The 27,413-nt window shown below is 48.1% G+C and overlaps 3 protein-coding genes across 3 annotated transcripts; 1 reads left to right on the top strand and 2 right to left on the bottom strand.

The window, feature by feature from the left end:
* Positions 1–3,671: 3,671 nt before the first annotated feature.
* On the bottom strand, positions 3,672–7,397 carry STEEP1 (STING1 ER exit protein 1). The gene is made up of 7 exons (XM_015278630.4): positions 7,258–7,397; positions 7,051–7,168; positions 6,928–6,969; positions 6,528–6,666; positions 5,942–6,031; positions 5,724–5,816; positions 3,672–4,690 (listed from the first exon to the last, which is right to left on the bottom strand). The coding sequence occupies exons 1-7, from the start codon at positions 7,379–7,381 to the stop codon at positions 4,628–4,630; spliced, it is 669 nt and encodes a 222-aa protein (XP_015134116.1). The 5' UTR covers positions 7,382–7,397; the 3' UTR covers positions 3,672–4,627.
* A 583-nt stretch (positions 7,398–7,980) lies between these two features.
* Positions 7,981–16,031, top strand: UBE2A (ubiquitin conjugating enzyme E2 A). Its single transcript, NM_204865.2, has 6 exons — positions 7,981–8,238; positions 8,493–8,573; positions 8,655–8,680; positions 13,109–13,198; positions 14,163–14,251; positions 14,617–16,031. The coding sequence occupies exons 1-6, from the start codon at positions 8,195–8,197 to the stop codon at positions 14,743–14,745; spliced, it is 459 nt and encodes a 152-aa protein (NP_990196.1). The 5' UTR covers positions 7,981–8,194; the 3' UTR covers positions 14,746–16,031.
* On the bottom strand, positions 15,386–27,107 carry NKRF (NFKB repressing factor). Its single transcript, NM_001012887.3, has 3 exons — positions 26,581–27,107; positions 23,264–23,385; positions 15,386–21,261 (listed from the first exon to the last, which is right to left on the bottom strand). The coding sequence occupies exons 1-3, from the start codon at positions 26,772–26,774 to the stop codon at positions 19,271–19,273; spliced, it is 2,307 nt and encodes a 768-aa protein (NP_001012905.3). The 5' UTR covers positions 26,775–27,107; the 3' UTR covers positions 15,386–19,270.
* Between the last annotated feature and the right edge of the window lie 306 nt (positions 27,108–27,413).

Genomic DNA, 27,413 nt, shown 5'->3' with positions numbered 1-27,413 from the left:
ATTCCTTCATGCTGATGGGGCAATTTGAGGAAAACACAGTGAGACTTGGGGATGTGTGTGCCGTGGCCTTTGCCCAGACTTCCTGGGGGACTGCAAGCCACCAGAACACAGCTGTCAGCTCTGCGTGGAGGCTGTGCTTGGGTGCTGCCTCTGCTCTTTGCTCCCCTGGCTGCTTGGACCTGCTTGAAGCGGTTGATCCCAATCACCAAAACTGATCTCGGCTGCTGTCTGAGGCAGGTAAACACACTTGTGTGGCAAAGGGCAGTAGTTTTTGTTGCTGAAATGAAATTGGGGCTGCTGGGCACAAGTGCAGCACCAGCTGCTCACAGCCAGCATGGTTGGGTCGGTGTGAATGGGTGTGTGGTGCTGGTTGGCGCAGGGCTCTATGTGCCAGTGGAGACACAGGTCTGCAAGAGCCTCCTCTGCTGCTTTCCAGCTGTCCTCGAGCTCCTGAGGTGGAAATGAAATGGGCTGGAGCTTCCCTATGAGCTGTGCCACCCACTGTGAGCACTGCTGGGCCACGGTAGGCTACGCCTTCCAAGGTGGCCACGGGGCAGCCAAGCTGGGGAGCCTCTCGCTAATTAACAAAGGGCTGGCTGAGGTTATTACTCTGTGCTGCTGACCCCCCCTGGATCTTACGGAACACTTTCTTTCCTGGTGGCAGCACGGGCCCAACCTCAGCCAGCAGTCCTGTGGCAGGTGGGCTGGAAGCCAGGCCGTGCTTCTGCCGCCCACAGGAGCACATCACAGGAGGGCTAAGATCTTTGTTCTCGCAGGGATTCTCTTTATAAACAACATTTTCCTGTGAGAAGTCATGTTCTGCTTCCCCTTTGCTGGTGGCTTGTGGTGGCTGAGCCCCTGTGGGACTGCCTTCCTCTCAGCCCCTCCGCCAGCAGCTGTAAATCCCAACTTATGAGCTGTTGATGCAGGCAGGCTGCCCACGGGATGGTGGTAAATATTTGCTAGCAGCTGGGGCAGGTGCTGCATGGCGCAGAGGGCTGGCAGCAGCTCAGAGCGTGGCCTGTGCTGGACAGGGAAAGGGGCACAGGAGCAGAGGTAGCTTTGGGTCATGCAGAGGAAATCAATACCATGACATCTACCCAAAGCCAGCGTGCTGTGGGCAGAGATGATGAGCAAATCAGGCTTTGGTATGCACAGCTACAGCCAGACACAGGTGACATACTGGCAGGGCTGGCCTCAGTGACGGGATGGCTGTCACAGCCGGGCCGGGGGTTGCCAGTGCAGCCTAATGGGTTTCTTTCATGTAACAATGTCAGAAGCTGAATCTGGTCTGCCGGTGCTGTTCCACAGTCACTTGCCTCGTCACCCCAAAAAGAGTTAGTGTGCATTTATTAATATCCATTGCCACAGTCCAGGGAGTCATAGCAAGCTGTCTGTGTGCTGGCTGCCGTACAGCCCAAGGTGAACTTTAAAAGCTCCAGAACCATTTGCCTCCTTCAGGCTCTGAGGCCAAGCTTTGCACGGTGCCCAGCCCAGTAGCTGCTGCTGGGGCTGTGTGCGGGGTGAGGAGGAGAGCTGCAATTAACACCAGCAATTCTGGTTACTGCCTCTGCTCAGTGCTTACAAACTGTGGGGTTTTGTTTCACACATTATAAGGAATAAGGCAGCATTACTCCACGCAGAATTATTCCAGCACGGCAGTTCAGACCATGTTCCCCTAAGGCTCCTGGAAATTGGACTGGACAAAGCCATGAAACACATTAACACTTTAAAATTGGCCAGGTGTGACATTATTTTTGGAATAGATTTGCTCCTCCACTTTTAACTCACATGCTGCCTTGCTTTGTAGTACCTCCACATTCAAACAAGTTCTGACAGAAAAGCTCAACTAAACAACCACCAAAACAAAACACTGTTACCTACCTACACAGATATAAAAACTAACGCTGGCTTTTATGGGAGCACAAAATCTGCCCTTTCATCTCAATGCTGCCACTGAAGCAGTTACTACCCAGCTGTAAGGAACTCTACAGAATAGCTAGTTTTAGTTAGTCTAATAAGATGCCTTTTGTTTTGAATTGAGGACTTGGACTATGAGCCCTTTCTTCCTGTTGCTGTTGTCAGATAACATCTTTTAGCTCATTTAGCTCTAGAAATGAAACTCCAACTTGATTTAAATCATTGTGACCTAGATCTAGTTAGACTCATTAAGAAATGCATGCTTAGTAATGTACCGTGTCAGAGTCTCCGTTCTGTAGATATTCCAGCCACACATTGCATAAGTAGCGTATTAAAAATATCCGAGAGATGGTGAGGTTGGCAGAATGCTTGTTTCTCTTTTGGGGCCTGTGAGAGAGTCCTGAGATGAGGAGGCATAGCTCTCATTACAAAAAGGCAACAAACACCTGATGTGCATGGCCTGGTACTTTAAAAGCAATAAAGAAAGAGTACTTCTTTTGTTGTGCTGCTAACACTGCCTCAAGGCTTGAGATTTTCAGCTGGAGAAATTGATGACAGTGTTAATAACTACTTTGGACAACCTGTGCTGAGCCATGTGTTCACCAGATTTTATTTGTGCCTCATCAAATTGCACTTTCCCAGCCCTGCCAGCAGCTCCTGTACAGCCCCACTTTGGCTGAAGTCCTGTGTTTTGTCACTCCCAGCCTTAACCCTAAATCTAAACTTCACCTAACTGTTGGCTGACTCGTAGCCCATGACTTAAAACCATTATATTTAAGAGGTTCTTAGGAGAGGGTGGCTTTTTGTTGTTGTTGTTGTTGTTTTGGTTTGGTTTTTTTCCCTGCTGCTTACCTGGCTTTGGCAGCCCCACTCCCACTGGCTGTTCTCCACTCTCAACCCTACCCGACTCACATCCCAGCATAGGTCTAAGGGAGAACCCAGGGTTAAGAGTTGGTACCCAAGCCAACAACACACTGGAGCAGTCAGCTCCTGTGATTCCGGAGGAAGGTGCACAATTAACACTGGTCTTCAGTGGGCTTTTGTTCTTGGTATCTCTTAAAGCAGGGCCACACTTCATCTTCATGACAACACACACTTCATGACAACTGAAGACATTCAAATACAGGTGTTAGCCATAAAATAAACCTACTTCCAAAGGAACAGGCAGATGAATTCAGAAGCATTTCATATAAGAATGAAATCTTTCTTCTGCCCTTTCTCTGGGTCCTGGGAAAAACACTTCCTTGGCTGAGGGAGACCAGTTTCATGTTCTTTGAGGCTTGGGCAGCCCTAGGGTGCTGGGTAAAGCTGTACCCTCTCATCCCCTTCCCAACTATTACACATCCACTGCCTTATGATTGCTCTAGAAATAGGCTTCAGATTAGCTGAAGATCAGCAGTGAAAAAGGTCAACACTGTTCAAGTTAATGTGAATATGTGCTTACCCCACCTGGCATTAAATCAGCATGCAGGCCTCTGCCTTCCAGAGCTGACCACGACATCCCCCATCCAGACTGCCTGCTCTGGGGCAGCTCTTTCACACCTTCACATCATATTTTCCCATGGAAAGAGGTATGCATCCTTAATCTAAGCAGACCTCAGTTTTCCCATTTAAGGTTATCAAGTCAGATGGAAAACCTACACTAATTATAAAGAATCTTTCATAAGAACTGTGTGAAATGAAGCATTTTGTATATTGCTTACCTGTTATGTTATCACATGCAGGAGAGTAAGAACACCCCAGGAAAAGTATTTTAGTTCAGATCCATTAAATGGAATTTAATCCCAAGCAACAGTGACACGGGCTAGGGAGTACTGTTATTACATCACATAAGATAAAAAAATACTACTTCCCAAACGAGTTATTTTATGCACCAATTCTTAACCTTGTCTTCATCCAAGTCTCTAAGCGTCAATGTATTGAAAACAGTTTTCTTCATGTTCTACAGCTCCAACAGCTGGTGAGTTCAGAGATGGAAGTGAACACTGCTTTAAATGATCAGCAGTCACATCAGTACTTTCCAGCAACATATTTATACTCCTTAAAGGTGTAATACTCTGGCAGGTTTTATTTCCAGCAGTATAAAGCAGGGCTGGATTTCATGTTCCTGTAGCTAGCAGTGTAATTCCATAAAGCTGCAGTTTTCCAGTGTTCAATAGTGGCTAAGAATTAGAGCCATGGCCAAGCACATACCGGTTACCTGCAACAGCCTGCCCGCTGCTCACACCCCCAAACCTCCTGAGCCATTCCAGTCTGCATTGAAATGGCGCACCTCTAAGAATGCTGCATGTTTTGGACACGTTTTAAAATATCCCAATGAACAAAGCTTATTTTTGTAATAATTTTGCTATGCAGTTAACCTGTCTGATACATTTATGGGTTTCTTACACATTTCAAAACCATCAAAATGAAAAGACAGGTATCTAAAAGTGCACTGAACTCACAAAGGCACCCAGCAAATATTTTCTGAAAAGTAAATGTTCTGGCTGCAACAGCTTGCCATTGCGTAGAGATTTGATTTCCACCAAGTTTCCAGTGCTATTTCAATTCTTAAAATTCGTAGCAGAGTACCAACTACATCGGAGAGGTAGGCATCTTCCAGGTTGGCTGCAGCACACTGATCTTGAATGTTGCCTTTGCTGACAGATCTGCAATAGTTTCTGGTAGCTTCCACTTGTCTCCAGAGACACAGCAGATGTGGAGTGCTTCATTTGAACTGGTTGTCAATCAGTGTTCCTTTCATCTTGGCTTTCTTGGCTTCCAACTCAGCCTAAGAAAATTATGACATAATATCTGAGAACATTTCCTTTCAGTGCTGTAGTGAGTTGTGTCTTTCTTATCCTAACGTCGCAAGCTTCTCAGACCAGAAACAAGAGTAACTCAGTTCTTTACTGACTCCCCTGCAGTACAAGGGGACTGCCTTTTAAGTCATAAAAAGCCCAAGTCTAACTGCAGAGGTGACCATTTCATAGAATCATAGAATGGTCTGGGTTGGAATGGACCTTCAAGATCATCTAGTTCCAACCGCCATGCTATAGGCAGGGATACCTCTCACTAGAGAAGGCTACTCACAGCCCCATCCAGCCTGGCCTTGAATGCTTCCAGGGAGAGGGCATCCTGTTCCAGTGTCTCACTACCCTCACAGTAAAGAGCTTCTTCCTAATATCTAGTCTAAATCCACCCTCTTCCAGTTTAAAACCACTTCCCTGTGCCTTCTTGCAACCTACCCTTATAAAAAGTCCCTCCTCAGCTTTCCTGTAGGCCCCCACCCTCAGATGAAAGCTGCACACTTTTCTCCCTCCATCTACTACTCTCCTGTCACAGCAGGTAAGATCAACTGTGATGTTCTTGCTGCTAATTCTTCAAGATACCTTTGTGCTGATAGCTGAGCAGGCAGATCCTCTACTGCAGCATTAGCCTGCCCTGACACCTCACGGTAAGGACCTGCTCTGTCAAGCAGGCTTGGCAGTACAGCATTAGACACGCACCAACTGGCTGAGCCTCAGCATGCCCCCCCCCCCAGTCTGTGATCCCTGACCAACAGGCTGTGCAAATCTCTCTGCAAAAACTCTGCTGTCTGCTCTTCAGTTAGTTCTGCAGCTAACTGTTCAATTTTACATTCAAGAAATTCAGAACATCTTTATTCAACCTGTAAATAAAAAATAAGTCTTCACAAAGCCACTTGCTACCCATGACCTTACCAGGACCTCTCTACACCCAGAGTTGGACCTGCAAATAGCTTCTGTGTGCAGAGTTAACAGTTCTAATGGACTTGTGTTGATCACTAAAAACAAATCACTCACCAACTCCTGTAGCCTTCTTTTGCTCATTCCTTTGCGTTCCAGCTGTTTCTCGATCACTTTTGCATTCTGTGCATAGGAATCTGCAATCTCCCTCTGAAACACATACAACATCGCTTTGCAATAGCAAACCCTGAAACATCAACACTTCATCCAAACAGAGAGATAACTGTCAGCTCTGAGCTTTGGCATGACTGCCACCAAGGGCAGACAAAACTCACCGCTTCAATCTCCTCCTCCTCTTCATCAATTGTGGAAACGGTCACAGAACTGAACTTGCCCATGTCTTTGGTCCGTTTGGTCATCATCACCTAGATAAGAAGCAAAGCATTTTGTTAAAACCTGGGAAAAGTCCTGCCATTACAAACTATTTCCTCCTCCAAGGCTTTTAAGGTCCCTTATGCAAGTCACTATGATTACCTGAACTCAGCTGGTGGCAAAGAAATAGCCTCAACAATTTCTGGGCTTAGTGATGTGATTATCAGAATCAAACTCACTGACACTTCTAGCCAAATTTTGAGAACTACCACACCTATTACTGATCTGACCTATTTACAAATGGAAGCTTTCAGGTGAATAAGTCTCAAAATAAGGTGAAGTCCAGATTTCCACATTTCTTTTGCTTTCCTTGTGCTGGGACTTCCAGATGCAGCAACCTCCGCAGTAGTAAACTTAAGGCAAAGAGGGAGAAGACCCAGAACTGAGTTACTGTTTACAGGTCCATTTCTTTCTTCTTCCTTAATGCGTGATTTTACTTGCACCACGTTGAAAAGCAGAGACAGCCCTTTCACTTCTAGAGCAGGTTACCTTTTTGGGAGGTTCTTGCTTCTGAGTATATATGTTGGTTTTCCCGAAGCCTTGTCCAAACTTGACGACAGCACCATCGACAATGAAAGTCACCGGAGCGTTCTTCTGTTGGTGCTGGTAGAAAAGCAGTAATCCACACCTGGACATAAAAGCACATCCTGCCGTGAGCAACCCTGGGTCCTGGGCTCTTGCAGTTAGCAGACCAGCTAACAACTGCCAATAGAAACCACTACCACCTCCTACTCTAGCAAAAGGGCGGGTCAAGGAGGGACATTTTGGAGTTACCACAAGGGATAACAAGACTGGCTCTGAGGAGGCAGAGCAAACGGAGGGGAACTTTAAGAAAAGGAGAGAGCAGCACGAGCCCCCGGCTCCCACACGGCAGGCAGCACTCACTCACTTGCCACACTTCTTCCGGAACTGCCGCTCTATGCCTTCGGGCCTGCGGAGAGAGACGGGAGACGTCACGGCCACGCTGGGCTAACCAGGCGGGTCCCCCCGCGCCCGGCCGCTCCGTGCCAACCTGCGCAGGAAGACGGTCTCCTCCTCCTCGGCGTTGCAGAACTTGTGCGCGTGTTTGGCGGCGTCGATCACCCGGGCGCGGTCCCGCGGCCGCATGGGCAGCTTCTCCAGCTGGCAGTCTGCGGGCGCGGAGGGTCAGGCGACCGGCACCGGCACCGCCCCGCGCGCCACCCCGGCCCCGCCCGCCGCCTCCGGCCGCCCCGCTCACCCAGCACCAGCACCATCTGCCCGCACAGACAGTAGTAGACGTGCAGCGGTTTCTCGCCGTCATCGTATTCCTCGCGGTCGCGAGTGTCGGAGCAAACGACAGAGCGCGATACCACCTTCGGCATGGCGACGGCGGGGGGCGGGGAGCTCTGACGCCAACGCGCGGGCGCAGTCCACGCGCGGCCGGAACGACTTCCGGCAGCTCCGACGCGACTTCCGGTAGCTCTGGCCCGAGTGGGCGGAACTCCTAACGGTGCGGCGGGAGTCGGGAATAGGAAGTAGAACGGGGGCGCGGGGCAGGCCGGGCTCTCCCTTAGCCCGTCCGCAGCGCCTCAAATTAAACGTGAGGGCACAGCTGAGGAAAATGGGGCCCACCTAACACATCCACCGCCACAGACAGAAGTTGTTTGCTCTGGAGCTTTATTGCAAACGCAGCAAAGGCCGCTTCCCCCCGTGGGCACCGTGCGCAGACAGAGCAGGCGCGCAGCGCCGCCCCGACGCACACCCACCCGGCCCCGCCTGCGTTCCCTCCTCACAGCCCAGCCCACCAGCGCCGCCGTCGGGGGAGGCAGTTCCGTCTTCCCATGACGTCACGGGCCCTGTCGCCCCCCCCCGCCCGCCGCGGCTGTTGGTACGGCCCGGCGCCTCGGGCCCCGCCCCCCGCCCTCCTCCCGCGGTGGGAGCGGCCGGGCCGGCAGCACGGCGGCATCCGGCTCCGCCTCCCACCCCCCCGCGGCTGTTGGTACGTGCCGGGATCGCCCGGCAGCAGGCGCAGGGATCGGTGCGGCCTGGGGTCTCACCCCGCCCCCGCCTCAGTGGTAGAGGCTGCGACCGCTCCCGTTCGTTGGCGCTGCCGCCTCAGTCGGAGTTCGCCGCCGTTCCCGGGCGCCCCGTCCTCCCTCCGGCGGTGTATGAGTGATTCGTAACCCCGACTCGCCATGTCCACTCCGGCCCGTAGGCGCCTCATGCGAGACTTCAAGAGGTACCGAGGCCGCCGGCGGAGGGCAGCGGGGGGTGAGAGGGCGCGGGGCTCGGCCCCGCCGGGCGCGGAGGGGGCCGCACAACATGGCGGCGGGGCAGGGCGCGCTCCGCCGATTGCGTAGCGCCGGGCCGCACCGCCGGCCGCGGGTTACGCCGTTTGCGCAGCGGCGCCCGGCTCCCCGCCCGGACTACGCCGAATGCGCAGGGGCGGGCGGGGGGCGGCGCCGCGCTGAGCCCGCACCGCTGTACCCGCAGGCTGCAGGAGGACCCCCCGGCCGGGGTGAGCGGGGCCCCCTCCGAGAACAACATCATGGTGTGGAACGCCGTCATCTTCGGGTGAGTGCCGCGCGGCGGGAGGCGGGCGCGGGGCCGGCTGGGCGCCGCTGTAACGCTGTGCTCTGCTTCTTCCTCCCGCAGGCCCGAGGGGACCCCCTTCGAGGATGGTGAGTGTGGCTGCGGAGTGGAGGGCGGGCGTCGCGGCAGCAGGAGGTGGGGGGCGGTATTTGGGGCCCGAGGTTTGAGGGAGCGTCCTACAGAGCTGTGAGCGCTGCTCAGTGCCCCGGGTTGTGTTGAGGAGGGGACAGTACTACGCAGGGCACTACTCGGTGCCCGGTGTAGTACGTGGGGTGTTACTCAGAGCCCGGTGCAGGGCAGCTGTATACAGAGCACTGCCCAAAGCCTGGTGTAGGGCTGCTGCCATACTGCATTATTTGAGATATGTTCCTTCTAATGTTTCATTGCTTTGCCCGTAAGTCCCACGCAAACAGAATTCTGTGTTGGTATCTGTTTTGTTCAGCTGCAATTGGTGGTACCCAGGGTTAAAGGTTAGAAGCAGCTTTTAGCTTCTAGAGCTGCCTCTGCAGACACTGACCCAGGCCTTCTCTAGTCAGCTTCTCTTTGGCCTTGATGCCTCTTACAGCCTTATTGATGTTATGAACACTTTAGCATCTCTGTGAAAACTTGTTAGACGTGAAATGCTGTCCAAATGAAATCAAGGATGCATTTTTTAAGATACGTCGGGTGCAGGCTGTAATTAATCCTAGATGTCTGTGACTCATGCCAAAAATATAAGCGAAACTTCTTAACTCTTACATCGTTCTTGGCTAGCTACTTCTTTATTCTTGGGTGAACATCTGAGGTTCCAGATGTGTTCTGGGCTTAACTTATGGACTTCACTGAGGGTTGCTTCTGCTGCCTGGCCTCCTGGTGCTCTGCTTCTCCCAGCGATCTGCTGTCTGGGGACAGAGAGGCCTCTCCTTGCTGTGTGGTAAAGCACAGGTTGTTGCTGTGTTCAGTCTCTTCCGATGCAGTGTGAGTTTAACAGATGGTATAATGGCTTTTTTCCCCATATATTTCCATCTAGTTGCAGAAGGTTGGAGGCCACTTTAGAGATCCATGCTGGTTTGATTTTTGTCTGTCCTTCAGTAGCATTGTGCCATTACCTTGAAAACTTGGGGCACCTTGTGCTCACAGCTGCCTGAAGTCTAGACAGATGCCCGCATACGCTACTGCCATCCTATTGCTTTGGCTGATCTTATAATCTCGGTGTGTGATGGACTAATGTTTTCTTAGCAGAGTGTGTGTTTTTCACAGTGCACTCTCAGAAACGCAGATTGTGTTTATCACTGTTTCTCTGGGACATACTTTACGTTGTGCTAGATAACAACGTGCTGGATGGAGCCTGGAGATACTGCTGGTGCCTGCTTTGTGCTCTCCCGTTGGTGAGAGGACCGGTGGCAGCACAGTTCTGATGCAGTTGAGCTTAATGTAGTAAAAATTAAGACAACTTTTATTTATAGTATGGAGCTGTTATTTGGGCTTGTTTTGTTGATGCCCTTGTGGATCCAGGGTACAGTGGAGTTCTGTAACCCTTCTTTATCAGAGCAGTACACTTCTGCATTCTTGTTTTTAGTCTCTGTCCCTCCCGGGTAGTACTATAAGACTTCAGGTTGTGAAAGTAGGCTGTGAAAAATGTCAGTTGTTCTAGCTTTAATAATTTCAATATTGTGGGAATTGCTGTTCTTCATCCTTGTTTTGGTGAGTCCCTTTTTCAGTCTCAGCTTCTGAGGTTTTATAGCTTTTCCTGAACTGAAAGCCCTAAGCTCAAATGCATGTTTACATGCTGTGCAAAATGCTGATAACAACCCTCCCTTCCTTCCACCTCCAGACATTTGAGGTGTCTTCGCAACTGAAGGATGACTTGGCCTGTGAGCAACTGCTAATTTAGATCAGCAGCAAAACTTCCATCTCCTGCTTTGAAAGCATTGAGTTGCAGATGTCTGCAGTACGACCTCAAGGATGTTTATCTTGCCTTTACTGTTTTTCTTAGAATCTGTGTGCTTGTGGCATGTGAACTGGTAATGTTGCTCCTGTGATGGAAACCCAGGCTCCCCCAAGCCCTACAGACCCATTTCTCTGAAGGTGAATTTTGATACTGTGTTTAGCACAGGATTCCTGGCTTGAGGAGAGTTAAATAACAGCTATTGCAGTATCCTGTCTTCATGTCATCATGCAGGCAGCTTGGACAGAGAAAGCAGTGCATTTGCTCTCAGTATGGCTTGTTCGTTACCAAAGGAATATGGGTTCAGTATCCTCAGGTGGGAGAGGCAGGGGCTGTTGCTGCATTATGGGCGCTGACGCAGAGGGGCTTGGCAGGGCCATGGACACTGCAGGGCTGGGCACGGGGCTTGGAGGAGCCTCCTCTGAGCCGAGGCAGGAGAAACAGATGGACGAGGTAAGTGCAGAACAGACATGGGAACATTCTGGGATCAGGATGATCCCAGCATTTGTAGGATGACAGTGAATACAAAAATCTTTGTTCTAAAATTGGCTGTCAAGAAAAGGTTGGAAGGATCACTGGTTGAAAGCTGTAAAGATAGTGACGCTGTGGACAATGAAGGACTCATCCGAGCAGCGTGTTGTCATACCCATTCCACTTGTGTGAGTGACCCCAGACTGTGGTTCACTGAGTCTTTGGAACTGTCTGCTAGCAGAGCTCAGCAGTGAGCTGTTGCGTGCTGCAGAAGTTCTTTCAAAGAGCCATTGATGCTTGGGATCTTGACTTGAGTGAGGAGATAGTCCAGCTGGAAACTGTCCAGCCACTCACTCGGGTTGGCATTAAGAGCAATGCTGTCCTATCCCTAGTGAGACGGATGGCTTCCCCATTTTTAGTTATTTTAAATGGTTTCTAAGACCATACTGCCCTTGATTTGTTCGTTGGCCGTCTTATCTGTCTCCTTTGCTTCTGCTTCAATGGGTGTTCTAAAATAACATTCATTTTCTTGAGTAAATTTACTTTGTTATTTGATGGTTTGAGCTTGATTTTTACCCTACTGCTTGCTTAGTCAGTCTTCTACAGAAGTGCCCGCTTTAGTACTTCCTGAAGAGGGTACTGCAAACCAGAGCTGGGACACAGTACTTGGGAGTTCCTCCCATGTTTGGTTCTAAAGCTCTCACGTCACCAGGGTTGTGCCGTGTGGGGAAGGGAGGTATGAGGGATGTCTGCAGCTGGCAGGTTGTTACAGACTTTCTAGCCTGTTTTTCAGGCTGGTCTCAAATCTGTGCCTCTGGATTAGCAAGAGTAAAACTTGAAAGCCTCACTGCAGGCTTCCACTTAATTGAGTGATCTTAATGCACAGACTTCTCCTGTTTGGAAAACTGTAATGTTCTTATTGTTCCTTTTGCTTTCCCGTAGGGATGGCATGCTGTTGGCTCTGTGCTTTTATGTTGTTGGGCTACTAATAAAAATAGCGAACAGGCAAAAACTTGTTTTTAGGCAGCTGAGACTTCCCACTGCACAGAAACTGTTCCACTTTGAGCTGCACAGAAAGCTCTCAGGCTTCTGTACTGACTTCATATGCAAACTGGAACATCAGAGCAATGACCTTTGTTATAGCTTATAGCCTTACAAAGGAGGAATTGGTAGTAAATCCTGCAGTTCTTTACTGATCTGTAAAAAGGGAAGGGGGTCAAAAAATGTGTTATTTGGTCACCAGCTGCTGGCACGCTTGCCAGCCAAATGAGGGAATAACCATAGTTAATCAGTGTAGGAAAAGTCCCTCACATCAGAAAACAAGGATGAGCTTTGTATCTGAGCCCCTGAATTCTCTTTTGGGCACTGAGTGTTTGGGGGCAGGGAAGCTGTCCCTGATAGTGTCAGACCACCTCTTCAAAGCCAGGTGGTACATCTGCTGGGCAGCTTGCTGTGGCTGTTACTGTAGGGTCCGGTGTGCTCCTCTTACAGGAGAGCTGTGTGTTTGTACAAAGGTGTTTTGGGTATTCCTGGGCGTGCATAGGCACTTCATATTCTGGCATGTGCAGTGTGATGGCATAATGAAGAGAAGGTCGCGCTTTCCTTAGTTACTGATGTGGGCCGCTAGCAGTGCTTAGTCCTTCAGGCCCATGTTTAGGCAGCTTATTTGTCAGACTTCCGATTGTCAGATTGCCATAGCCTGAAGAGAAGGGCTAAAATCAGTCAGGTTGGTGCATTGCTCAGATTGGTTGGTCTGGGACTTAATCAGCCATTCCCAAGGGAAGGGTAGCTAACCTGAAGTAAATGTCCAGATTGTTGTTTAGAATGTCTAGTAAGAATGCTGCTTGCAATACTGCTTGCTTAGCACTATCATCTCATTACCTGATTTAAAAAACAAAAAACAAAAAAACCTTGAAATTTAAGCATCTTTTAGCAGTGACAGGAGTAACTCCCATGGCAGAGAGTCCATACCAGTGTAGGACTCAGCAATCTGCATTCTGTGTCCAGCAATGGATTTACAAGCACAGTTGTATCAGTTTATGATTATATAGGAATGCTTCTTGGTCATCTCATGTAAATTTTTCCAAATAAAGCTAATGTATTTCTCTTTCAACTCCAGGAACGTTCAAACTTACAATAGAATTCACAGAAGAATATCCAAATAAGCCACCTACTGTTAGATTTGTCTCTAAAATGTTTCATCCAAATGGTAAGTATTTACACAGTACGTTTAATTGTAGCTTTCTGTAAGTGCTGTAGAAATAGACTATTTATTATAAAGGTTTCTGCTATCTAATAAACACAATTCCAGTGTGCTTCTGTGTAGTTCTGATGAAGGTGACTGTGTGAGCTGTGTTCAGGCTTGAGATGAGTAGAAGATGCCTCAGCCTGCAGGTGGTGCAGCACTGTACGAGGCTCCTCTTTCAGCTGTCTGCTGATACATGTGACAGAAGAGAGAGCTTGAAAAGTTCAAGATATTGCTGTTCTCTATACATACCATGTACATATAATTACACTTGTGATTGCAGCTGTCTTCTCATTTTTTTTTGTAGAACTGTGGGCCTGTATGAATGCCATACCTTGAAATGTAGTACTAGTTTCCAACCATAGCCAGTAAGATCACTGAATCATTCCCTTCCCTTGGTCATTAAAGGTTGGTTCTTTGTCTCAAAGAAATGAATACCTGAATCTTAGCAGGTATAGCTAAGCTACATACACATAGCAGATAAGCCTGTGTGGGCTAAGTGCACTGAGGGAAGGTTCTTGTAGAGCTGTCATGAGACTAGGCATTGACTGCTGTAGATATATTCTGGGGAAACCTTATATGAAAACAGCTCTTTTTTTAGTGTTCCTTATTTGGATCATGTGTGGAAAGCTTAAAATTTTTGCCTTCAATCTCTTGGTGGTTTCATCTTTCCATAGCGGTGGCTGCAGTGTCACAGAAGCTTGGCATTGAAGAATAAGCAGGGTTTGAGCTTGAATACTGGAGGCAGCTGCCAGTGACAAGCTTCATCTCCTACATGCAGGCCTGTCTGTTGGATTTCAGACTGTCACACAGTACTGGCTTCTGTCCTGTTTGTCAGTATATGGGTTTTCAGGATCAGACAATACTGGGAAAAACTGAGTAGCTGTACAATTTCTGTTTTAAGCCATTCTTCTTGAACCTTTTCTAGTCTATGCAGATGGTAGTATATGTCTGGATATTCTTCAGAATCGTTGGAGTCCTACTTACGATGTCTCTTCCATCTTAACATCCATACAGGTAAAAAAGATTTCTGCATGAAAAGGCAGAATGAAATTATTATTAGGATGCTCAGGAAAAGCATTGTTGGCTCCTCAGAGCCAGTAACGAGCTAAATGTTGATATTTTTAAGTATGAATACTTACTGTGTATAAATTAACCAGCCTTAGAGACACGCACAGAGGTTGCTGAAGGTGTCCAGCTCCAGACTGCACTGCTGAGAGCAAGACTGAAAGCCTGCAGTAACTTACAGCTGGAGTAATGCAGTGTGCCCTACCTATATCTATATCAACTTCTGCCCCCTTACTAATACGGATAGTTTAGAGAATATATTGCAGAAACTGTGTACTTCCACATGTCTGAGCATCTTTTTTCTTTCTGCGCAGTCTCTGTTGGATGAGCCCAATCCTAACAGTCCAGCAAACAGCCAGGCAGCTCAATTATACCAAGAGAATAAGCGGGAATATGAAAAACGGGTTTCTGCAATAGTAGAACAGAGTTGGCGTGATTGTTGACCCAGGATGATCCAAATGAACACTCTGGTGATGAGGAAAGTATATGAAGTGTCTGAGTCATCTTCCTCCTAGCATCACTGCATTTACTTTGAAAGCAGAATAGCTGTTGTGCCGTTGCCACCCTCCCTTGCTGAAGCTTCTTCTCCTTGGACATAATAAAGCACCCACTTTGAAGTCAAATGTACTGTACTTGGGTTACTTGCAAAAGAATTACTGATGCTGAATTCATTTTCTGTGGTCCCTCTCCAGTCTTAGGGCAGTACTGTGCATTTCTGTAGTGTACACTAAGCTTTTAATTGTAATTGTGTTATACACAGTGATGCTTATGTGTAGCTTGACAAAAGGGATGTTTATATACATACACATTTTTTAACTGATATTACTAAAGTGCTGATCTGTCCGGGCTGGTCATTTACTATGGTTTAGACCCCACTGCATTTGTAAGTACTGAGTGAAGAAGTAATGTTTTTTTTCTTCATTTGTATTGGTTTACCAACTCTTAACTAGTTTGTAAGAACGCTAGTCACTTCTACACTTCACAGGCGAGATTTATGTACAGATATACATAAATCACTTCAGGTGTGGTACTTTGATCTTTACTCGGGGTGAGAAATAAAACCTCTTTTTTTTTTCCTTAAAGTAAAGTAGTCTGTTAAGGGACATGCCTATGGAGACCGCTCTGCTAAGTTTCTGTAGTCCTGTCACTGAGGCGTTAATAGACAAAAGCAGATAGAGCTGCGGTACTCTTGAGTTAAAGCCCTTCTGTATTAAGGAAGAAGTAAAACCTGAAGCGTTCCAGAGGTGGAATTATTCTCCTTTTAGTATCTTCTTCTCTCCCCTTATCTTTATCTGAGAAAGATAAGTTATTTGGTATCCAGCTTTGCCTTGTGGAAAGTTTGAATAAAGTATGGGGTAGGCACTTCAGTCTCTGCAGTTCCCGATCTTTGTAGTTTACTGTGGTTTAATGTGAGCTACTGCTGCATGCTTGAGTTAGTTTCTCTTCAATTTTATCAAAGTATTTTTTCAACTCTGAGAAAACAGTTGTTAAGTCCAGACTCACTTTTTTTGTACGGCTAAGTTTGTACATTTGGATACAGTTCCTTAAGCAGCAGTGTGGGATGAAACCTACAATTGTGTTGTCCAATGTTCCAGTGTCTTTTTTGTGTGCACATTGGTCTGTTAGTTAAGAAGTATAACTTTGCACAAGTAACCCATGTAAGAAACTGTACATTTTTCAAAACTTGTAAATAAAGTGTAACCTTAATGCTTATTGTATAAATAGGCAAGAGGTGTGTAACTGTGGTTATTCTGAGACAGCAGGAGGGATCTCAAAGTTCTACCAGCAGGGCTGGGGCACACTTCCACATGTTTGGGGCAGGAGCTGTGCTTGGGCTGAGCTGTATGTTCACAGTGCAGAGATACAACATGAGCCCTTCCACGTGGAGGAAGAACAGGCCTGGGTCAGCTTGGAAGGAGATGGAAAAACAGACACCTGCAAAAAGCTCAGGACAACATCACTCCTAGGAGTAAGCTGTTGCAAAAAGCCTGCAATAGGTATGTTAATAACAGTAGCTGACATGAGAATCATACTCTTCCCATCTTATGAAGGGGAGAACATGATGAAAATGACTGGCATCTAACAAAAGATGGTACTGCTCCTCAGCTCCACAATTAAGACAGCTTGACAGGTTCTTTAAAAAAAAAAAAGTCAGTCATTAGCCCATCTCTGTGACAATACTTCACACACTGAGCAGGCCTCTGCCTTACATAGGGCAGCCTTTCACCCCTGCAGCTGTGCTTAGTTATGCTTGCTAGCTTTCCTAAAGGACTGTCTAAGCTGAACCCTTGTAATTGCTACTTACCCATGTCAAAAAGCCAACTACAAGAGGTAGAGAGAGGGGTCATTACATATCATGCATAGGGCTAGAGCTGACAGGCCCACAGGAGTGTGTATGGACAAGTATATCTTGCTCAAGTAATCTTGATTCTTAAGCATCTGTTGCGCAAAACTTGCCCAAATCAAGAGCCAGGCAAGCAACAACCATCAACTTACACAGACTAAGCTTAGCACTGGCGCAGAATACCCCCAACATGGGGGAAGACTGAAGTCAACCAAAAGGTATATGAGGGATCTTGGCCGTTTCCCTGTACCCTATGTAACTTTCTGCCTTTGCGAGCAGAAACCTTTCTGAATGGCTCAAGTTAATCTCATATCATAGTATCACCCGCACCCCTCCGTCCATTTTCGTATGTCTCGCTACTCACTAAAAAACAAAGGATGGCATCAGCCCTAAGGCAGCCAGAAATGAAAAACCTCACCTTTACCACTTTCCTACGCAAGTCCTTAATCCACTAAATTTCAAACCATACAGTGCTGGATCCAGGAAGCTTACAAACCACATAAACACAGGTGATGGAGCAGAGAGCAATTCTTCAGTCCTAGCAGTCACCAAAAATACTCCCACTAATTCAACTAGGAAGCAACAGAGGTCTGAGGCAGAGGTACCCCACCTGGCAAAGATTTATGGCCATGAGTCAGGGATGCTACCCAGCAGAGAAAACAGTATCACCAGCAGCGAGTCTGTACAAGGTAACTACTGCAGCAGTAACACACATCCTGCACCCCCTGCCACACTGTTCAGCAGAAAGATTTCTCAGCTCAACACTGCCCTGGGGCTCTTGCTACTTTTCCCGGTGGCACCAAGCTCGAAGGACCTGCTGCAGAACCAAGCTAGGGAGGGGGAGTTGCACTCCTGCCTGCAGGAATACTCGGAAGTACCAGGCTTCTTCCACACTCCTACATTGCCATCTGCTATAATCCAGCATCCCTGGGAGCAGAATTCAGAAGTAGAATGCACAATGCACAAAAAAAAGAAAACTCTTTCAGAATTTTCTGCCACACTGTCCTTCAAAGACAGCAGCAGCTGCATGTTTTTATTACAGGTGCCCAAGCTGAAGCCACCTCATTAAAGATAGGAAGAGATGTTCTCTCTGTTCCAAGCGAGTCTTACCTGTAAGTGAAGTCTTCTAGGAGAACCTCCTCCTTTTCACTGTTGGGCTGAACATCTCTCTAAATGCACATCTGTAGGATCTTCTGCTCCATCAGCGGGGGTCGGTCACCCAGAGCCAGGTATTAAAAAAAAAAGAAGAGTGTAAGAAATGAAAACACAACATAAAGAAATGAAGAGGCAAATATGGGAAGTAAATAAACAAAAGCAATAGCTGAGGCATAAGCCAACAGAACGGGCAAAGAATTACCGCACTAGGATTGGATTTACCAGCTGCCCTTGCACAAAGAGTCAGCAGGCCCTACTGGTGATAGAAGAACAGCATCTCTAGACAGCTCTTCCAAGGTCCCTGCCTGACCTCCCCGTTTTCCAGGCACGATGTGGGTGCTCCCCCAAGGCTCGCACAGCTCCATTTCATGGCCCTGCTGGAGGAACGGCACAGGCAGCAGCACAGCCTGCTTCCCAGGCAGGAGGAGCACTCCCGACTCCAGCAGCACACTCCAGCACCAACGAGATGCCAAACTTGCACCGCACTTCAGAGCAATGCGACCGTTTCCTTGTGAATTGCCCTTAACGTAACACAAGCAGAGGTACATTAACAGAGCAGAGAAATAATTAGGCACAGATATAATTTTGCTGGGTTAAAGAGCTTATATTCAAAGTAAAAAAATAAGTTATGTAACATTCCCCACAAGCTACGCTAGCATCTCTGACGCGTGGGCTCCGTGTTTACCTCCAGTTTTTCTATTTCATACCTCACTGTGGTATTTACATATGTCAAGCAGTGCTTCTAGGTAAAAATCCACTGGAATTATCTAAGTCCAATACACTGATGAGTAAGGTGCATTCGGTGACTTTCAGTATGGGAGGCTCAAGGTAAAAGCCTATGAATAAAACCATACTGTTACACTGGGTAAGGACATTTCTGCACATACGTACACAGCAGAGACAAGACCTTGCTATATACACGTTTCTTAAGAATAAATGCAGTTTTCACACATTTCTTTTTACACAAAAGTTGACAAACTTGTTTGGTTTTTTTTTTTTTCCAGAAATAAAGCTGTATTTTTATTGTCATCAATACCAACTTTACATACAGATTTATTCCTCCAAACTGCATTTCCTTTGCTTTTTATCTTTTTTTGTTTTTAAAACAAGGCATTTTTTCCTTTTTCAGTCAAAAAGGTTAAGAAGAATAAGGGAACTGTATTTTAAATGACGTCAAATTCTTTCTGGTTGGACATGTGTTTTTGCTATTACAAAACTATTAAAATGTGAAGGAACAAGTAATATCAAAGACATACAGTAACAGCACTACTGGTGTTGGGTTGTGCTAATGTGCTCGAATAGAACTTCGTCAGTCCTAATTGTCTAGCAACATTTTAGAAATCATATGAGCAAAGTAAAAGATTTTAATGTTAACATATCACGCAACAAGAAATGCAGCATCTCTTTCTTCAACCAGGTATCTAGAAATGTCATTTATAACTTTCACCAGTAAAATCAGACACTGAACGTCAATTTGCTTGAGGCATGATAAGCTCATAATGCCCAACATGGCCTTCTTGCTTCAGCTGGTCCAACAGATCCTCCTTACGCCGCTTTCTGCTTACCACCAAGTACCTATCACGGCCCTGGCCATGAGATTTACTTTTAAGACCATATTTTTGGGCAATCTGATGTATCTGTTTCCGTTCATCATTGGTCAGTTCTGTAGAGAATGTCAAGTCAACGTGACTTTCTGAGTGGGCATAGTTTCGAATGATCTGTTCAATATCTCTTTTAGCGATTTTATTTACCCTTTCCACATCAAGCCCAAGTCCTTCCCTTTTAAACTGCTCCTTCACTGAAATAGGCTCTCTAATTCCTTCACCGTCCTTCCCTAGGCCACCACCTGTCCAGCCCATCTTTCTTAAAATTTGATTCCCAATGTTGTCTTCTTTGATCTTCTGTTTCAAAGCATCTTCTGCTGATCGCCCCCGAATCTCATTTCTGGAGATGACGTCTTCAATGGTGCCCTTTTTCAGATTATTAACAACAGTTGGCTGAGTCTTTTTGAGGATTTTCACAGCTTCCTCTGCTGCCTCATGCTTGACAGATTTCTTCACTCCAACTGCTTCTGCGATGAATTCATTTTCAAGCAGCACCTTACATTTCCATCGCATGCCAGTCATCCTTTCAAAGACATACTCGACCGTCATCTTGTTGAACTGAGCAGTGTCATTCAGCGTGCACACTGGGTTATCAGAGTTCTCATAAACCACAAGGTCCTTCAGGTCCTTCTTCCTCCCGGAACCTTGTGATGAGCGGCCCACTTTCTGAACCTGGGTCATTTTGATGGCTGTTAGGTTTGACTGCGTCTTCTGCAAAATTTTCAGTGCTTCATCAGCTGCAGTGTGCTTGCTGGTCTTCTTAGTGCCATATCCCTCAGCTAAGCAGTGATCCTGTAGATACACTCGACAACGCCACATGCGGTTGGGCATGTAGTCGTATTTATATTCAACAGACATTTTGTTGTACGAGGCAGAATTGTTAAGTATTCCTATTGCATCGCTGGCATTCTCTGTGAGGACAAAACTAGTCCAGTGTTTGCTGGTGTTAGTGGAACCTTTCGCGGATTCAGTACTGGGCTGTGCTGGGACGCAGTCCCTGTTGGCTACTACAAACTCCTCATGAGGTTTGAGAGCAGGAGGGAAATCTGGGCAACTCACACCTGCCAGGCACACCACCAGGTCTTCGTGATAAATGTGCTTGAACTTCCGCTGCACAACCCTAACTTCTACAGACTTCTGCAGCAACTTGACTGCTAGTTCTGTGGCTCGATCCCTGGATCCATTTTTGCTGCCAGCATAACCAGTGGTCAAGTAGACATTCTGACATCGTACTTCACAAGCAAAGCCATCTGTTAAGAGCTTCTTACTCTTTGGGAGGTCAGCAGGGGCGATTTCATTCAGAGGAACATAAATATATTCAGGATTTGTCTTGCATGCCTGAATGGAACGTGTCAAAAGATACGTATAGTTAATTTTATCAGTCCCAGTGTTTGCATCTGGGTTAGCAAGATTTTTCCAGACAGCTGCTGACAGTTTCTCAATAAAACTCTGCTTCAGCATTATAGCTGATGGGGGGAAAGTCTCTGATACAGACTGGACAGCTGAGGGAGGAACAGAAACCTGCAACATGCCACTTGTGGCAACGTCCGTACTATTCACAGCCTTATTGGGAGTTGCTGCCTGGCTTGCAAAGCCAAACCCAGCTGAGTTGGAGATCTGGGTATCCACTCCCTGGGCATTCTCAAAATGAGAATCTATACAGTTTTCAGCTGGCTGTGTTACACTATTTGTATTTGCCTCTTGGTGCGTTTCCTGTGTTTGGCTGTCCAGAGAATCTTCCTTCTTGCCATCCTTCTCAGCACTGGCTACGAAGTGGATGGGTTCAAAACGTGGCCGCACACGGAACTTAGGGACCACCTTTTTTGGAGGCTCAGGAACTTCTTTCCGCTCTGTACCTAAGGGGTGGAAGAAAATTACAAGATTATCAGTAAATACATGCAATGACAGAGAGAAAAACTTTCAGAGTCATCTCCAGAAGGAGCATGCAGAATTCATTACCTCTGGGACACAAACCAAAGTGTTTCCTTAATGTTCGCAATTGATCAAAACAGAACATTAGTCCTTGTGCAGGTCACTTTGTGGTACCTCCAGCTCCTCAACTAGCATACAAAAATCACTACATCTTCAGTTACATGGATTTTAGGTCTGACTCACTCATTCTGCCCCATAGCACTGCCCACTGAACCCATCCACTCATTTCTGAAGTGAGTCCACATTAATGGTAGATCCCATTTATTAACCAGAAGAAATGCAAACGAGGCACAATATCCTGATATACAGAGCTCCTGCAGAAAATGACAAAGAGCTGATAAGTAAAGATGCTACACCTAAAAGACAGCAACACAAAATTTCTACTGTGAAGACTTCTGCCACCTCAGGAACCTGAACATCCATAAGTCTATGGGTTCCGATGAGATGCATCCCCGAGTCCTGAGGGAACTGACTGACATAGTCACCAAGTCACTTCCAATGACTCAGTGAGGCTGGACCGGGCTCTGAGCAACCTGATCTAGCTGTAGATGTCCCTGTTCACTGCAGAGAAGTTGGACTAAATGACTTTTAAGGGTCTCCTCCAAATCAAACAATTCTAAGATTCAGAGATTTTAAGATAGTATGATGTAGCCCCCTCCCCCTACACTGAAGCAGGACATGCATGCAACTCTACCAGAAGAGCAAAGGGCCACCTCAGTGCCTTGGAATGAACTACCTGACCCAATGCCAATGTGTGCAGCTGTAATACAGGTCTGGTAACATCTGTCTAGTCATCACACTATCACAGCATATTTATCATAAACTAGTTCACTGCAGCTGAAAAGAGTACTTCACATACACTCAAATGTGGCAAAGCTCTTACGCGTATTAAATCCTTCAGTCATGACTATTTTGATGAATTATGGCAAAGTTTACATTTCTTGCTCAGCTTGGTATTTTGATGATTGCACTGCAGCAACACCTAAAGGCCCACCCCAGCAGAAGAGCTCTTTTCTGTGTGTGGCACACAGCAGGGAACCCTTCCCACAGAGCTGCTGCCTAAAAGAAATACACAGCATGGGATAAAGTAGTATTTTTCTCTATTTTGCAGATGGGACAGGGAAGCCCAGAAAGACAACTGGATTATCAAAGCAAGAGAAGAAACTCTGGCAGAGCTAGGGATTACATCCAGGCCTAGAGAGGAGTTCTGTACTATCTGAGCATCTGCATTTTAAAAGGCACACTATTAACCAACACTGCCCCACAGAGCAGAGGCCTGCTGCTCACATCCGCAACCCACACCCCCAGGCACGAGTGGCTCTGCGAGCCCTCCCTCCTGAGAAGGGCAGGGAGCTCTGACGACTGGAGTGGAGTAGAGCCAGTGGAAGAAACCACCAGACAGCCAGCCCACTTCACCCACTGCATTTCCCCTTCTAGAACAGCCACAGCTGGAACATCTATCCCTGAGAGCAAGGGCTGTGCTGAGCTACGTGGGATTCCTCCAGGCCAAGTAGGAAATAAAAGGAAAACACCCAACATCCATGCTCCAAGCAGATCCTATCTGAAAACCAGTACAATAACCACTTCTCAGGTCAGAACATCACTTCACTACATCAAAGAAGGACAGACAGACAAAGATATTCAGTGACGCAGGTCCAATTCCCTAACGCTGTAATTAGCAAAAATCTATTACATAGCAATTTCAAATAAAAATTATAGTTTACTTAAGCAAAAAAAAAAAGTTTGCCTGAACTACATATGCCTGATGACATGGTAGAGGAAGAGAACAGTTGCAGTCTGGCAGAGCTCACCATGGCCACTGCTCTCCAGCCTGCCATGCTACCCTGCAGTTCCCAGGCTCCTAGCAGCCCACCCTCTACCCAGCAGCAGGGCCAGACCCCCATGACATGCAACTAATGCACTCACTGTCAGGTGGGGACCGTTGTCTCTTCAGCTTCTTGCTAGGAACCAGTTCAAATGTCTGCATCTCCCCGATGTCAATGCCCTCTGCCATCTTGAGAACCTTTTCCATGACCTGCGAGCCATACCTGTGTGGATCCAAAAACAAACCATGTTAGAAGTGTTCCCAGAAGGGGCACCTGGCCCCATCACCAACCCCCCCTGCAAACCCCCCTACCAGCCTTCCAAGCCTAAATCACTCCTACAGTTTCTGTTTCAGCTAGGATTCCAGTACCTCAGTACCTGCCCCAGGCAGACAACTCAGCCTCGCACACACCACAGAATAAAACCAGGTCATTTATGTTTGAAATGCAGAACATGGTCCCACAAAAGAGCAAAAGAGGCCCTCACCCTGCTGCTGCTGCGATGCTGGCACAGGACCTGACCAATTAGGACTAGAAGGAATGGCTTCAAGCTGCGCCAGGGAAGGTTCAGGCTGGACGTTAGGAAATACTACTTCTCTGAAAGAGTGGTCAGGCACTGAAATGGGCTGCCCAGAGAGGTGGTGGGGTCACTGATCCTGGAGGTGTTCAAGGAACATTTGAACGTTGTGTTGAGGGACATGGTTTAGTGAGAACCATTGGTGATGGGTGAATGGTTGGACGGGGTGATCCTGTGGGTCTTTTCCAACCTTGGTGATTCTATGATTCTATGATTCAATTCATCCCTCCTGCCACCCCCGGTGCTGGCAGGTGGCTCTGCAAGGTTGGGGCAGGACACTACTAACAAGTTACTTGACCCCAGGTGAACCTATGTGTGAATAACAAGCAATGCAGCCACCAAGCCCAAAGCGTTTAAAGCTTTAACATGTACATGTTACCTGCTAAAATGCTACATTTGGCAAGGCTGCTAGTAACAGAGGAGGGTGGAGGAGGCATCTCATGAGGCACCACAGTGCCGGGACTAACCACGGGAATGACTTGCCAGCACCGGGCTTCTTGCCTGGGTCAGCAGCCACAGCCACATGTCACCAGTACTGAAGTCACGGACATCAGATGACAAGGACACTCCTCTGCCTTTATTGACCGCTCTCTAAAAAAGCCATACTTCTTTTTAGCTTGGTAGTTGTGCATGAAAGTTTTAAATCCCTGAGCCATGGAGGAAGGCGAGGTGGCTGCAACCATGTGGGCAGGACATATGTGAAAAAACCCCATCCAACTTGGCCGTACAGCCCTGACCATCATATTCTGACAGCTCTGCACTGTGATTCAGAAGGGAGAAAAGGTGATCTTACACCTGTACTGTGAAGTGCTCATCCTCAAAAGACAGCAGCCAGTGAAACAGTAACCTAAATTAGCTTTTAAACACTCCTTTTCCAAGGGCTCTGTCAATCTAGTTACTCTTCACTCAGGAAATGCCCTTCCTGTTCCTGAGAACCAAGCAGAAATGAGACCTATGTACAATCCTGAAGATCTGCACACACACCTACACAGTGTTTGCTTCACCCACTGACACCCAGCTCTGTGCCACTCCCCTGAGCACGGGAAGAACATGCTGGGACAGATGGGAGGAGCTGTGCAGTGGTGACAGCCCTCATCTACAGCAGGGACAGGAGCCTGGATGGCTATGTGCACCTTACAGAGGGAAAAGCACGTTGCATATCAAATGTGCTGCCTCTTTCGAGCAAGCTTCCGAACAGCATTATATTTGGTCTAGGAGTGTCATTCTTCTTCAAAACAGATGGTCTTGTTTGGGGCACAGGTTTCTGCCAGGAGGAAGACCAACCTGTCCCTGTATGAGCTTGTCAAACCTGGTCTTTGAAACCTCACCTCGTGGAGGCTGCTTGCAAAGGCAGAGGACCCCATATCTGCACTGGTTAACTGAAGTCCCTCCAGTGCAATTTAAGTTTGTTACCTCTTCTGATTCCAGCAGTTGTGGAGCACGCTGTACTATTTCCTCCTCATTTTAAAGCTACCTTTAACATATCTGAGAATACACACCCTCCCTCAGCAACTCGTAAACTAATTACACCCTGTTATTTAACTCCTTCATCGCAGGTCACGTTCTCTAAGCCCTCTGGACATTCTGCAGGCAATCTTCCAAATCAACACCCTGTTGGGTTTCATCAAAGGAACTTTTAGGGCTACAAAGATGGTGAAGGCTGAGCTATATGTCATCCCTCCCCTTCCATCCCCAGGGAAGCCGTTCTGTGTGAAGCTCCCCACTGCTCTCCAGCACCGTGCTCATGCAGGAGCACAACACAAGCTTTGGAGAAATAGCCTCACCGATGTCAGCCCTGCACATCAATCTGCTGCTTGTGTCTTCCCTCAGAAGTGTTGCTGAAGACGTTCATCACGGAAACTACAAGCACCTACAGGCTTAACTTGCATCATTTTTAGGATCTGAGATATTGCCACAGAGCTCTTCACTTCTGTGATGAGCATCTTATATCTGTATTACAACACTGCAATTCCCAAAAGCACCAGCACAAATGCCCTCTGTTAAGATGGCATAAAAGCTTATACATGGTCCAAAGAAACTAGAACAATAGCCTTGATTTTAAAACACTAATCCATGCTTTAGAATTTGAAGTTACTTTAAAACGAAGCTCAATTTTGATGCTCACAGAGCAGAACAGATCAGTACTTGGATCAGAAAGAAAGAAGAAAACATGCAAGCCTACACCTAAAGAAGTTGGATCTATACAGATAACGTAGGATATTCCCTTAAGATTTTGGGACAGCGAGGCTAACAAAAGTAAAGCCACAAGCCACGCAGGGTTTACAAGTCCCTTTTGGCCACAGCACACATTAGTGAAGTTAGTTATTTGGCAGCTGCTCCTGCCTTTAGAGCATCATGTCCCATTGAAAAACGGTCCCAGCACCAGGTGGGGCAGTTGGGAGCCTGAGGCTCCTCCCAGCCCTATAAGTCCCAGTGCCGGCAGCAGCGATCTGACGGAAGTTGGAAATTTCTTCCATTCACCGGGCTGTTCTCTCAGAGAACACAAACCCTGAGTTTTGAAGGGAGTGCAAAGGCTGATTTACTCTTAAAGGGACACTTCCTTCACACGTAACTTACAGAACGCAATACCACGTGCTTAAAAAGCTCTCGGGAGAAGAACATCAAGAACTGCTCTCAAAACACACACCCGCCTTGCAGCACCTCGCTCCCCTCTCCTGCTGCCCAGTGCACACCTGCCTTTCAGCAGGGACCCTCCTGCGCCCGTTCCACCTCGCCGTCCCCGGGTCACTCCCCGGGTCTCCCACTCCAGCTCCCCACGCCCTCCAGGGCCTGACCCCAGGCGACCCCCCTCACCCCCACACCTCAGCAAGCTCCCCGCTCACCTGCAGCCCATGAAGACGTGGTTGCTCCAGAGGACGGACAGTGCCAGCAGCTGGTCGATGGCGGCGCCCGGATAACTGTGGAGGTGGCGAAGAATGAAACGGCGGCGCACAGCCCAGTGCCGCTCGCTCTCGCTGTACTGCCGCCACTGCTCCAGCACCTCTTCGGGCACCGCCTCCGGCGGCGGTGGGGACATCGCTCAGCGGGCAGAGGAGGCCGGCCCCTCCCCGCCGAGGTGGGAATACAACTGCCGGGCGCGGGGACGGCCGGCGGCGAAGGCGGCCCGGGCCCCAGAGGTGAGCAGGCCCCACGTGCGGCCCAGGCCGCGCCTCGCCGCGGGTCACTGGGGAGCGCCGCCTGGCCTGCTCCGGCCCGGCCCGGCCCGGCCCGGCCCCGCCCGGCCCCACTCCCCACAGCCCGGCCCGGCCCCGCGGGAGTGCGTCTGCTCCCCGTCCCCTCCTTTCTCCACACCGATCCCGGCCCCGCTCTCGCGGAGCGAACCGGCTGCCCCTGCGTCACGTGGCCGCGCGAAACATCGCGAGACGGCGCGAAAGCGTAGAGTCCTCTCCGCGGCGGAAAGGCGCCGCCCGGCGGCAGGAAGCGCGTAGCGCCCTGCGCGGCTACGCAGAGTGCGCAGCGCCTACACAAAGCGCGTAGGAAACGGCAGCCGCTCAGGAAATCCCCCGCGCCACGCGGCAGAGCCACAGCTGGGCTACCTTGGGCACCGGGCACCGGGCACCTTTCTCTGTGCGTTGGCAGAATATAGCACAGCACAGGCTTTCGTAGTTGCTATTCGAAATGGGCGTTAAGGTTGGAAGGGCACAGCAGTACTGTG

Source organism: Gallus gallus, chromosome 4 (assembly GCF_016699485.2).
Source record: "Gallus gallus isolate bGalGal1 chromosome 4, bGalGal1.mat.broiler.GRCg7b, whole genome shotgun sequence".
Taxonomy (NCBI): domain Eukaryota; kingdom Metazoa; phylum Chordata; class Aves; order Galliformes; family Phasianidae; genus Gallus; species Gallus gallus.
Note: the sequence above shows the minus strand (reverse complement) of the source record. Positions and strands in the feature narration are given on the sequence as shown.